General features: G+C 60.7%; 1 protein-coding gene across 1 annotated transcript in view; it reads left to right on the top strand.

Annotated features, from left to right (window-relative positions):
• ERCC6 (ERCC excision repair 6, chromatin remodeling factor) overlaps positions 1-11815 on the top strand; it is a gene marked incomplete at its 5' end in the record, with an annotated part of 118697 nt that extends 106882 nt beyond the window's left edge. The window contains 1 exon segment of the mRNA XM_075610267.1: positions 11267-11815. Within this exon segment, the coding sequence (XP_075466382.1) occupies positions 11267-11683 (417 nt within the window).
• Between the last annotated feature and the right edge of the window lie 2377 nt (positions 11816-14192).

Raw genomic sequence — 14192 nt, 5'->3', positions numbered from 1 at the left:
ATACTGCAGTGTGCGGTGGTACCGGTACTGCCCAGGGAGCAGTATTCACACTGCAGACGGGGAGTGATACTGCAGTGTGCGGTGGTACCGGTGCTGCCCAGGGAGCAGTATTCACACTGCAGACGGGGAGTGATACTGCAGTGTGCGGTGGTACCGGTGCTGCCCAGGGAGCAGTATTCACACTGCAGACGGGGAGTGATGCTGCAGTGTGCGGTGGTACCGGTGCTGCCCAGGGAGCAGTATTCACACTGCAGACGGGGAGTGATACTGCAGTGTGCGGTGGTACCGGTGCTGCCCAGGGAGCAGTATTCACACTGCAGACGGGGAGTGATACTGCAGTGTGCGGTGGTACCGGTGCTGCCCAGGGAGCAGTATTCACACTGCAGACGGGGAGTGATACTGCAGTGTGCGGTGGTACCGGTGCTGCCCAGAGAGCAGTATTCACACTGCAGACGGGGAGTGATACTGCAGTGTGCGGTGGTAACGGTGCTGCCCAGGGAGCAGTATTCACACTGCAGACGGGGAGTGATACTGCAGTGTGCGGTGGTACCGGTGCTGCCCAGGGAGCAGTATTCACACTGCAGACGGGGAGTGATACTGCAGTGTGCGGCGGTACCGGTGCTGCCCAGGGAGCAGTATTCACACTGCAGACGGGGAGTGATACTGCAGTGTGCGGTGGTACCGGTGCTGCCCAGGGTGCAGTATTCACACTGCAGACGGGGAGTGATACTGCAGTGTGCGGTGGTACCGGTGCTGCCCAGGGAGCAGTATTCACACTGCAGACGGGGAGTGATACTGCAGTGTGCGGTGGTACCGGTGCTGCCCAGGGAGCAGTATTCACACTGCAGACGGGGAGTGATACTGCAGTGTGCGGTGGTACCGGTGCTGCCCAGAGAGCAGTATTCACACTACAGACGGGGAGTGATACTGCAGTGTGCGGCGGTACCGGTGCTGCCCAGGGAGCAGTATTCACACTGCAGACGGGGAGTGATACTGCAGTGTGCGGTGGTACCGGTGCTGCCCAGGGAGCAGTATTCACACTGCAGACGGGGAGTGATACTGCAGTGTGCGGTGGTACCGGTGCTGCCCAGAGTGCAGTATTCACACTGCAGACGGGGAGTGATACTGCAGTGTGCGGTGGTACCGGTGCTGCCCAGAGAGCAGTATTCACACTGCAGACGGGGAGTGATACTGCAGTGTGCGGTGGTACCGGTGCTGCCCAGGGAGCAGTATTCACACTGCAGACGGGGAGTGATACTGCAGTGTGCGGTGGTACCGGTGCTGCCCAGGGAGCAGTATTCACACTGCAGACGGGGAGTGATACTGCAGTGTGCGGTGGTACCGGTGATGCCCAGGGAGCAGTATTCACACTGCAGACGGGGAGTGATACTGCAGTGTGCGGTGGTACCGGTGCTGCCCAGAGAGCAGTATTCACACTGCAGACGGGAAGTGATACTGCAGTGTGCGGTGGTACCGGTGCTGCCCAGGGAGCAGTATTCACACTGCAGACGGGGAGTGATACTGCAGTGTGCGGCGGTACCGGTGCTGCCCAGGGAGCAGTATTCACACTGCAGACGGGGAGTGATACTGCAGTGTGCGGTGGTACCGGTGCTGCCAAGAGAGCAGTATTCACACTGCAGACGGGGAGTGATACTGCAGTGTGCGGTGGTACCGGTGCTGCCCAGGGAGCAGTATTCACACTGCAGACGGGGAGTGATACTGCAGTGTGCGGTGGTACCGGTGCTGCCCAGGGAGCAGTATTCACACTGCAGACGGGGAGTGATACTGCAGTGTGCGGCGGTACCGGTGCTGCCCAGGGAGCAGTATTCACACTGCAGACGGGGAGTGATACTGCAGTGTGCGGTGGTACCGGTGCTGCCCAGGGTGCAGTATTCACACTGCAGACGGGGAGTGATACTGCAGTGTGCGGTGGTACCGGTGCTGCCCAGGGAGCAGTATTCACACTGCAGACGGGGAGTGATACTGCAGTGTGCGGTGGTACCGGTGCTGCCCAGGGAGCAGTATTCACACTGCAGACGGGGAGTGATACTGCAGTGTGCGGTGGTACCGGTGCTGCCCAGAGAGCAGTATTCACACTACAGACGGGGAGTGATACTGCAGTGTGCGGCGGTACCGGTGCTGCCCAGGGAGCAGTATTCACACTGCAGACGGGGAGTGATACTGCAGTGTGCGGTGGTACCGGTGCTGCCCAGGGAGCAGTATTCACACTGCAGACGGGGAGTGATACTGCAGTGTGCGGTGGTACCGGTGCTGCCCAGAGAGCAGTATTCACACTGCAGACGGGGAGTGATACTGCAGTGTGCGGTGGTACCGGTGCTGCCCAGAGAGCAGTATTCACACTGCAGATGGGGAGTGATACTGCAGTGTGCGGTGGTACCGGTGCTGCCCAGAGAGCAGTATTCACACTGCAGACGGGGAGTGATACTGCAGTGTGCGGCGGTACCGGTGCTGCCCAGGGAGCAGTATTCACACTGCAGACGGGGAGTGATACTGCAGTGTGCGGTGGTACCGGTGCTGCCCAGGGAGCAGTATTCACACTGCAGACGGGGAGTGATACTGCAGTGTGCGGTGGTACCGGTGCTGCCCAGGGAGCAGTATTCACACTGCAGACGGGGAGTGATACTGCAGTGTGTGGTGGTACCGGTGATGCCCAGGGTGCAGTATTCACACTGCAGACGGGGAGTGATACTACAGTGTGCGGCGGTACCGGTGCTGCCCAGGGTGCAGTATTCACACTGCAGACGGGGAGTGATACTACAGTGTGCGGCGGTACCGGTGCTGCCCAGGGTGCAGTATTCACACTGCAGACGGGGAGTGATACTACAGTGTGCGGCGGTACCGGTGCTGCCCAGGGAGCAGTATTCACACTGCAGACGGGGAGTGATACTGCAGTGTGCGGTGGTACCGGTACTGCCCAGAGAGCAGTATTCACACTGCAGACGGGGAGTGATACTGCAGTGTGCGGTGGTACCGGTGCTGCCCAGGGAGCAGTATTCACACTGCAGACGGGGAGTGATACTGCAGTGTGCGGTGGTACCGGTGCTGCCCAGGGAGCAGTATTCACACTGCAGACGGGGAGTGATACTGCAGTGTGCGGTGGTACCGGTACTGCCAAGAGAGCAGTATTCACACTGCAGACGGGGAGTGATACTGCAGTGTGCGGTGGTACCGGTGCTGCCCAGAGAGCAGTATTCACACTGCAGACGGGGAGTGATACTGCAGTGTGCGGTGGTACCGGTGCTGCCCAGGGAGCAGTATTCACACTGCAGAAGGGGAGTGATACTACAGTGTGCGGTGGTACCGGTGCTGCCCAGAGAGCAGTATTCACACTGCAGACGGGGAGTGATACTGCAGTGTGCGGCGGTACCGGTGCTGCCCAGGGAGCAGTATTCACACTGCAGACGGGGAGTGATCCTGCAGTGTGCGGCGGTACCGGTGCTGCCCAGGGAGCAGTATTCACACTGCAGACGGGGAGTGATACTGCAGTGTGCGGCGGTACCGGTGCTGCCCAGAGAGCAGTATTCACACTGCAGACGGGGAGTGATACTGCAGTGTGCGGTGGTACCGGTACTGCCCAGGGAGCAGTATTCACACTGCAGACGGGGAGTGATACTGCAGTGTGCGGTGGTAACGGTGCTGCCCAGGGAGCAGTATTCACACTGCAGACGGGAGTGATACTGCAGTGTGCGGTGGTACCGGTGCTGCCCAGAGAGCAGTATTCACACTGCAGACGGGGAGTGATACTGCAGTGTGCGGTGGTACCGGTACTGCCCAGGGAGCAGTATTCACACTGCAGACGGGGAGTGATACTGCAGTGTGCGGTGGTAACGGTGCTGCCCAGGGAGCAGTATTCACACTGCAGACGGGAGTGATACTGCAGTGTGCGGTGGTACCGGTGCTGCCCAGGGAGCAGTATTCACACTGCAGACGGGGAGTGATACTGCAGTGTGCGGTGGTAACGGTACTGCCCAGGGAGCAGTATTCACACTGCAGACGGGAGTGATACTGCAGTGTGCGGTGGTACCGGTACTGCCCAGAGAGCAGTATTCACACTGCAGACGGGAGTGATACTGCAGTGTGCGGTGGTACCGGTGCTGCCCAGGGAGCAGTATTCACACTGCAGACGGGGAGTGATACTGCAGTGTGCGGTGGTACCGGTGCTGCCCAGAGAGCAGTATTCACACTGCAGACGGGGAGTGATACTGCAGTGTGCGGTGGTACCGGTGCTGCCCAGGGAGCAGTATTCACACTGCAGACGGGGAGTGATGCTGCAGTGTGCGGCGGTACCGGTGCTGCCCAGGGAGCAGTATTCACACTGCAGACGGGGAGTGATACTGCAGTGTGCGGCGGTACCGGTGCTGCCCAGGGTGCAGTATTCACACTGCAGACGGGGAGTGATGCTGCAGTGTGCGGTGGTACCGGTACTGCCCAGGGAGCAGTATTCACACTACAGACGGGGAGTGATACTGCAGTGTGCGGTGGTACCGGTGCTGCCCAGGGAGCAGTATTCACACTGCAGACGGGGAGTGATACTGCAGTGTGCGGCGGTACCGGTACTGCCCAGGGAGCAGTATTCACTCTGCAGACGGGGAGTGATACTGCAGTGTGCGGCGGTACCGGTGCTGCCCAGGGAGCAGTATTCACACTGCAGACGGGGAGTGATACTGCAGTGTGCGGCGGTACCGGTACTGCCCAGGGAGCAGTATTCACTCTGCAGACGGGGAGTGATACTGCAGTGTGCGGCGGTACCGGTGCTGCCCGGGGAGCAGTATTCACACTGCAGACGGGGAGTGATACTGCAGTGTGCGGCGGTACCGGTGCTGCCCAGGGAGCAGTATTCACACTGCAGACGGGGAGTGATACTGCAGTGTGCGGTGGTACCGGTGCTGCCCAGGGAGCAGTATTCACACTGCAGACGGGGAGTGATACTGCAGTGTGCGGTGGTACCGGTGCTGCCCAGGGAGCAGTATTCACACTGCAGACGGGGAGTGATACTGCAGTGTGCGGTGGTACCGGTGCTGCCCAGGGAGCAGTATTCACACTGCAGACGGGGAGTGATACTGCAGTGTGCGGTGGTACCGGTGATGCCCAGGGTGCAGTATTCACACTGCAGACGGGGAGTGATACTACAGTGTGCGGCGGTACCGGTGCTGCCCAGGGTGCAGTATTCACACTGCAGACGGGGAGTGATACTGCAGTGTGCGGTGGTACCGGTGCTGCCCAGAGAGCAGTATTCACACTGCAGACGGGGAGTGATACTACAGTGTGCGGCGGTACCGGTGCTGCCCAGGGAGCAGTATTCACACTGCAGACGGGGAGTGATACTGCAGTGTGCGGCGGTACCGGTGCTGCCCAGGGAGCAGTATTCACACTGCAGACGGGGAGTGATACTGCAGTGTGCGGCGGTACCGGTGCTGCCCAGGGAGCAGTATTCACACTGCAGACGGGGAGTGATACTGCAGTGTGCGGTGGTACCGGTTCTGCCCAGGGAGCAGTATTCACACTGCAGACGGGGAGTGATACTGCAGTGTGCGGTGGTACCGGTTCTGCCCAGGGAGCAGTATTCACACTGCAGACGGGGAGTGATACTGCAGTGTGCGGTGGTACCGGTGCTGCCCAGAGAGCAGTATTCACACTGCAGACGGGGAGTGATACTGCAGTGTGCGGTGGTACCGGTGCTGCCCAGAGAGCAGTATTCACACTGCAGACGGGGAGTGATACTGCAGTGTGCGGTGGTACCGGTGCTGCCCAGGGTGCAGTATTCACACTGCAGACGGGGAGTGATACTGCAGTGTGCGGTGGTACCGGTGCTGCCCAGAGAGCAGTATTCACACTGCAGACGGGGAGTGATACTGCAGTGTGCGGCGGTACCGGTGCTGCCCGGGGAGCAGTATTCACACTGCAGACGGGGAGTGATACTGCAGTGTGCGGCGGTACCGGTGCTGCCCAGGGAGCAGTATTCACACTGCAGACGGGGAGTGATACTGCAGTGTGCGGCGGTACCGGTGCTGCCCAGGGTGCAGTATTCACACTGCAGACGGGGAGTGATACTGCAGTGTGCGGTGGTACCGGTGCTGCCCAGAGAGCAGTATTCACACTGCAGACGGGGAGTGATACTGCAGTGTGCGGTGGTACCGGTGCTGCCCAGGGAGCAGTATTCACACTGCAGACGGGGAGTGATACTGCAGTGTGCGGTGGTACCGGTGCTGCCCAGGGAGCAGTATTCACACTGCAGACGGGGAGTGATACTGCAGTGTGCGGTGGTACCGGTGCTGCCCAGGGAGCAGTATTCACACTGCAGACGGGGAGTGATACTGCAGTGTGCGGTGGTACCGGTACTGCCAAGAGAGCAGTATTCACACTGCAGACGGGGAGTGATACTGCAGTGTGCGGCGGTACCGGTGCTGCCCGGGGAGCAGTATTCACACTGCAGACGGGGAGTGATACTGCAGTGTGCGGTGGTACCGGTGCTGCCCAGGGAGCAGTATTCACACTGCAGACGGGGAGTGATACTGCAGTGTGCGGTGGTACCGGTACTGCCAAGAGGGACAGTATTCACACTGCAGACGGGGAGTGATACTGCAGTGTGCGGTGGTACCGGTGCTGCCCAGGGAGCAGTATTCACACTGCAGACGGGGAGTGATACTGCAGTGTGCGGTGGTACCGGTGCTGCCCGGGGAGCAGTATTCACACTGCAGACGGGGAGTGATACTGCAGTGTGCGGCGGTAACGGTGCTGCCCAGAGAGCAGTATTCACACTGCAGACGGGGAGTGATACTGCAGTGTGCGGTGGTACCGGTGCTGCCCAGGGAGCAGTATTCACACTGCAGACGGGGAGTGATACTGCAGTGTGCGGTGGTACCGGTACTGCCAAGAGGGACAGTATTCACACTGCAGACGGGGAGTGATACTGCAGTGTGCGGTGGTACCGGTGCTGCCCAGGGAGCAGTATTCACACTGCAGACGGGGAGTGATACTGCAGTGTGCGGTGGTACCGGTGCTGCCCAGGGAGCAGTATTCACACTGCAGACGGGGAGTGATACTGCAGTGTGCGGTGGTACCGGTGCTGCCCAGGGAGCAGTATTCACACTGCAGACGGGGAGTGATACTGCAGTGTGCGGTGGTACCGGTGATGCCCAGGGTGCAGTATTCACACTGCAGACGGGGAGTGATACTACAGTGTGCGGCGGTACCGGTGCTGCCCAGGGTGCAGTATTCACACTGCAGACGGGGAGTGATACTACAGTGTGCGGCGGTACCGGTGCTGCCCAGGGAGCAGTATTCACACTGCAGACGGGGAGTGATACTGCAGTGTGCGGCGGTACCGGTGCTGCCCAGGGAGCAGTATTCACACTGCAGACGGGGAGTGATACTGCAGTGTGCGGCGGTACCGGTGCTGCCCAGGGAGCAGTATTCACACTGCAGACGGGGAGTGATACTGCAGTGTGCGGTGGTACCGGTTCTGCCCAGGGAGCAGTATTCACACTGCAGACGGGGAGTGATACTGCAGTGTGCGGTGGTACCGGTGCTGCCCAGAGAGCAGTATTCACACTGCAGACGGGGAGTGATACTGCAGTGTGCGGTGGTACCGGTTCTGCCCAGGGAGCAGTATTCACACTGCAGACGGGGAGTGATACTGCAGTGTGCGGTGGTACCGGTTCTGCCCAGGGAGCAGTATTCACACTGCAGACGGGGAGTGATACTGCAGTGTGCGGTGGTACCGGTGCTGCCCAGAGAGCAGTATTCACACTGCAGACGGGGAGTGATACTGCAGTGTGCGGTGGTACCGGTGCTGCCCAGAGAGCAGTATTCACACTGCAGACGGGGAGTGATACTGCAGTGTGCGGTGGTACCGGTGCTGCCCAGGGAGCAGTATTCACACTGCAGACGGGGAGTGATACTGCAGTGTGCGGTGGTACCGGTGCTGCCCAGGGTGCAGTATTCACACTGCAGACGGGGAGTGATACTGCAGTGTGCGGTGGTACCGGTGCTGCCCAGAGAGCAGTATTCACACTGCAGACGGGGAGTGATACTGCAGTGTGCGGCGGTACCGGTGCTGCCCGGGGAGCAGTATTCACACTGCAGACGGGGAGTGATACTGCAGTGTGCGGCGGTACCGGTGCTGCCCAGGGAGCAGTATTCACACTGCAGACGGGGAGTGATACTGCAGTGTGCGGCGGTACCGGTGCTGCCCAGGGTGCAGTATTCACACTGCAGACGGGGAGTGATACTGCAGTGTGCGGTGGTACCGGTGCTGCCCAGAGAGCAGTATTCACACTGCAGACGGGGAGTGATACTGCAGTGTGCGGTGGTACCGGTGCGGCCCAGGGAGCAGTATTCACACTGCAGACGGGGAGTGATACTGCAGTGTGCGGTGGTACCGGTGCTGCCCAGGGAGCAGTATTCACACTGCAGACGGGGAGTGATACTGCAGTGTGCGGTGGTACCGGTGCTGCCCAGGGAGCAGTATTCACACTGCAGACGGGGAGTGATACTGCAGTGTGCGGTGGTACCGGTGCTGCCCAGGGAGCAGTATTCACACTGCAGACGGGGAGTGATACTGCAGTGTGCGGTGGTACCGGTACTGCCAAGAGGGACAGTATTCACACTGCAGACGGGGAGTGATACTGCAGTGTGCGGTGGTACCGGTGCTGCCCAGGGAGCAGTATTCACACTGCAGACGGGGAGTGATACTGCAGTGTGCGGTGGTACCGGTGCTGCCCGGGGAGCAGTATTCACACTGCAGACGGGGAGTGATACTGCAGTGTGCGGCGGTACCGGTGCTGCCCAGAGAGCAGTATTCACACTGCAGACGGGGAGTGATACTGCAGTGTGCGGTGGTACCGGTGCTGCCCAGGGAGCAGTATTCACACTGCAGACGGGGAGTGATACTGCAGTGTGCGGTGGTACCGGTGCTGCCCAGGGAGCAGTATTCACACTGCAGACGGGGAGTGATACTGCAGTGTGCGGTGGTACCGGTGCTGCCCAGAGAGCAGTATTCACACTGCAGACGGGGAGTGATACTGCAGTGTGCGGTGGTACCGGTGCTGCCCAGGGAGCAGTATTCACACTGCAGACGGGGAGTGATACTGCAGTGTGCGGTGGTACCGGTGCTGCCCAGGGTGCAGTATTCACACTGCAGACGGGGAGTGATACTGCAGTGTGCGGTGGTACCGGTGCTGCCCAGAGAGCAGTATTCACACTGCAGACGGGGAGTGATACTGCAGTGTGCGGCGGTACCGGTGCTGCCCGGGGAGCAGTATTCACACTGCAGACGGGGAGTGATACTGCAGTGTGCGGCGGTACCGGTGCTGCCCAGGGTGCAGTATTCACACTGCAGACGGGGAGTGATACTGCAGTGTGCGGTGGTACCGGTGCTGCCCAGAGAGCAGTATTCACACTGCAGACGGGGAGTGATACTGCAGTGTGCGGTGGTACCGGTGCGGCCCAGGGAGCAGTATTCACACTGCAGACGGGGAGTGATACTGCAGTGTGCGGTGGTACCGGTGCTGCCCAGGGAGCAGTATTCACACTGCAGACGGGGAGTGATACTGCAGTGTGCGGTGGTACCGGTGCTGCCCAGGGAGCAGTATTCACACTGCAGACGGGGAGTGATACTGCAGTGTGCGGTGGTACCGGTGCTGCCCAGGGAGCAGTATTCACACTGCAGACGGGGAGTGATACTGCAGTGTGCGGTGGTACCGGTACTGCCAAGAGGGACAGTATTCACACTGCAGACGGGGAGTGATACTGCAGTGTGCGGTGGTACCGGTGCTGCCCAGGGAGCAGTATTCACACTGCAGACGGGGAGTGATACTGCAGTGTGCGGTGGTACCGGTGCTGCCCGGGGAGCAGTATTCACACTGCAGACGGGGAGTGATACTGCAGTGTGCGGCGGTACCGGTGCTGCCCAGAGAGCAGTATTCACACTGCAGACGGGGAGTGATACTGCAGTGTGCGGTGGTACCGGTGCTGCCCAGGGAGCAGTATTCACACTGCAGACGGGGAGTGATACTGCAGTGTGAGTCTGTACAGCAAACAGGGGGGGTCATTTAATGAAGGTTACGAAGTTACTGACGGAAAACAGGACCAGATTTATCAGGGGTGTCATGGGGGTACACTCTCCCACCCCCCTTCTCTCTCCTCCCTCTCCCTTCCCTCCCCCCTCTCCCCCCCCTCCTCTCTCTCTCCCCCCTTCTGCCTAGGGACGCGGGGGTTCTCTTTCTCTTCTCACTCACCCCCTCTCACTCTCCCCAGGGATGCGGGGGTTCTCTCTTTCCCCCCTCTCGCTCTCCCCCTCTCCCCGGGGTTCTCTCGCTCACCCCCTCTCTCACTCACCCCCTCTCACTATCCCCCTCTCCCCAGGGTCGCGGTTGTTCTCTCTCCCCCCCTCTCACTATCCCCCTCTCCCCAGGGTCGCGGGGGTTCTCTCACCCCCCCTCTCACTATCCCCTTCTCCCCAGGGACGCGGTGGCTCTCTCCCCCCTCTCTCTCCCCAGGGACGCGAGGGTTCTCTCTCCCCAGGGACGCGGGCATTCTCTCTCCCCAGGGACGCGGGGGCTCTCTCTCCCCCCTTTCTCTCTCCCCCTCCCCCCAGGGACGCGGGGGTTCTCTCTCCCCAGGGACGCGGGGGTTCTCTCTCCCTCTCTCCCCAGGGACGCGGGGGCTCTCTCTCCCCCTCTCTCCCCAGGGACGCGGTGGCTCTCTCTCCCCCCTCTCTCCCCAGGGACGCGGGGTTCTCTCTCCCCCCTCTCTCTCCCCAGGGACGCGGGGTTCTCTCTCCCCCCTCTCTCTCCCCAGGGACGCGGGGTTCTCTCTCCCCCCTCTCTCTCCCCAGGGACGCGGGGGTTCTCTCTCCCCCCTCTCTCTCCCCCCTCTCTCTCCCCAGGGACGCGGGGGTTCTCTCTCCCCCCTCTCTCTCCCCAGGGACGCGGGGTTCTCTCTCCCCCCTCTCTCTCCCCAGGGACACGGGGTTCTCTCTCCCCCGGGACGCGGGGTTCTCTCTCCCCCCTCTCTCTCCCCAGGGACGCGGTGGCTCTCTCTCCCCCCTCTCTCTCCCCAGGGACGCGGGGGTTCTCTCTCCCCCCTCTCTCTCCCCAGGGACGCGGGGTTCTCTCTCCCCCCTCTCTCTCCCCAGGGATGCGGGGCTCTCTCTTCGGTGATTTTGCCAGTAACGATGTGTTTTCCTTCCCGGTATTGTCCTTCTGCCAGAGACCGTCCGGCACTGACCTCCTTCTCCCCGCAGGACGCCAAGGTCACCAAGCCACAGGACCGGGCTCCGGCCGAAGCCCCCTCGCACTTCACTGGAGACCCTCAGACGGCAGACCCTACCCCTAACACCTCCTCCTCGCTGCTCGCCCGCATGAAGGCGAGGAACCACCTGCTCCTGCCCCCCAGGGAAGAGGGCGAGACGGGCGAGGGTACGCCCTGCGCCGCGGACCCCACGGAGCACGACGAGCTGCTGGCGGACATGAGGAACTTCGTGGCCTTCCAGGCGCGGGAGGACGGCGCGGCCAGCACCCAGGAGCTGCTGCAGGAGTTTGAGGTTAAGCTGTCCCCCTCGCAGGCGTGCGTCTTCCGGGAGCTGCTGCGCCGGCTCTGCACCTTTCACCGGAGCAGCGGGGGTGCCGGCGTGTGGCGGCTCCGGGACGAATTCCGCTGAGCTCCACGCCCAGCGTAGGACGGGTCACAGGGGTCATTCCTGGTGTACTGGTGGCAGGGATAAGTTATATAAGTATTTTAAAATCCTTTTCACAGTTGCTTTGTGATCCTGGGGGTGGGGAGGGGGTGCAGAGGGGGGTGGGGAGGGGGTGCAGAGGGGGGTGGGGAGGGGGTGCAGAAGGGGGTTGGTTCCCTGCTCGCCCCCGTTTTGCAGCCCTGAAGAAATACCGTTTGTGATTAATTTCTCCTCTACCCCCAACCAAAAAAAGCGAAATCTTTGCTCTTCTCACGGTTACATTAAGGAAGACAATTGGATGACTTCATAGTTACAGCTGCTACGTGGAGTTGCACCTTCTTTTAAAGCAACGATGCCAGCTGCGGGGACCAGGGGCCCGAGTCACAGGGTTCCCCCGAGTCACAGGGTCCCCCCGAGTCACAGGGTTCCCCCCGAGTCACAGGGTTCCCCCGAGTCACAGGGTTCTCCCGAGTCACAGGGTTCCCCCGAGTCACAGGGTTCCCCCCGAGTCACAGGGTTCCCCCGAGTCACAGGGTTCCCCTCGAGTCACAGGGTTCCCCTCGAGTCACAGGGTTCCCCCCGAGTCACAGGGTTCCCCTCGAGTCACAGGGTTCTCCCGAGTCACAGGGTTCCCCACCAAGTCACAGGGTTCCCCCGAGTCACAGGGTTCCCCCGAGTCACAGGGTTCCCCACCAAGTCACAGGGTTCCCCCCGAGTCACAGGGTTCCCCCGAGTCACAGGGTTCCCCACCAAGTCACAGGGTTCCTCCGAGTCACAGGGTTCTCCCGAGTCACAGGGTTCCCCCGAGTCACAGGGTTCTCCCGAGTCACAGGGTTCCCCACCAAGTCACAGGGTTCCCCCGAGTCACAGGGTTCTCCCGAGTCACAGGGTTCCCCCGAGTCACAGGGTTCCCCACCGAGTCACAGGGTTCCCCCGAGTCACAGGGTTCCCCCCGAGTCACAGGGTTCCCCCGAGTCACAGGGTTCCCCCCGAGTCACAGGGTTCCCCCGAGTCACAGGGTTCCCCACCAAGTCACAGGGTTCCCCCCGAGTCACAGGGTTCCCCCGAGTCACAGGATTCCCCCCGAGTCACAGGGTTCCCCCGAGTCACAGGGTTCCCCCCGAGGGGGGCGGGACCCTTTTACCTACTTCACTCAGCGGGGTGCAGACACCCGGGGGGGACCCTTTTACCTACCTTACTCAGCGGGGTGCAGACACCCGGGGGGGGGGGGGGGCCTTTTACCTTCCTCACTCAGCGGGGTGCAGACACCCGGGGGGGGGGGGGGGGGGGGCTTTTAAAGCGGCTTTTTCCAAGTCCTTGCTGACTTTTTTTATCTTCTGTATTTTGTCATTAAATATAAATTGTAAATCTAAATGGGGAAAAAAAGACATGGCGGCCGTTTGTACGGTGCTGTACACCGGAGAAACTGGAGGCAGCCGCACCGCTGCAGGGGCTGGCACTGAAAGAGTTAAACTCCCTCCGTACTCGGTAAACGCGCGGGGGGCCCTGATTGCGCTGCTCCGCTTTCTTGGGGTCTTTGAACTGAGCTCTTCTCTGCGACTTTGTGTGGCGGTTACGGAGGTGCGAGAGACGGACGCTCACTGGCAGCTAACAGGTTAAACTGCCGTTTGTAACCCTTTTGCTGCTGACGCGGCCTGTGCGTATTGTGCCGCCATGTTCCCCGCGCCTCTCCGGTTATGTAACACTCCCCCCAACCCCCCGCTCACTGCCACACTGTCCCACCTGCGCGGTGCCGATTAACGCAGGGGGCTCACTCAAGGCAGGCATGCCACGTTCCGGCGCAACCACGCCACGTTCCAGCGCTGCCACGCCACGTACCGGCGCAGCCACGGGCAGCCTTCACATGCTGACACGGTTACAGAATCATCCAGGGAACGATTAATTAAAGCAAGAACATGTTCTCACTGCAGAGTGGGCCAACTCCAGCCCCCAAGGGCCACCAACAGGTCTGGTTTTCAGGATATCCCTGCTTCAGCACAGGTGAAGACTGAGTAACTGATTGAGCCACGTGCTGAAGCAGAGGGAGCCTGAAAACCTGACCTGTCGGTGGCCCTTGAGGATGAGTTGGCCGCCCCTGTCAGAGCATCGCTGGTCCTTCTGGTAATGAAGAGGTTAAATGCCGCATTGTCCCTTTGCAATAAACGGACTCTTTGTACTGGTGCCGCCTGTCCTTATTCCTGCAGCGTTGTCACGTGTTAAATGTCAAACAAAAGTCCATCTTCACTGCGCCGTGGGTCCTTCATTTTGCAGAGCGCAGTCCGCCGCCGCCGCCGCGGCCACGGGCTGAGACCTGGCGTCACGATAATCTGCCCGCGGGTCCTGTATGTATAGTTGTACTTAATTAGCGCCAGCAGTATAAGCAGCGCTTTGCTCTTTACAAAAGTACATCACTGGGAAAACAAAGTACAATCAATGGGGATAAGAGAGAGGGAGATTCCGCCCCCAAGAGCTTACAATTAAGTGGTATGTTGTG

The sequence above is a fragment of the Ascaphus truei genome, chromosome 8, assembly GCF_040206685.1.
Source record: "Ascaphus truei isolate aAscTru1 chromosome 8, aAscTru1.hap1, whole genome shotgun sequence".
Lineage (NCBI taxonomy): Eukaryota > Metazoa > Chordata > Amphibia > Anura > Ascaphidae > Ascaphus > Ascaphus truei.
This window is presented reverse-complemented; position numbering and strand designations above follow the sequence as displayed.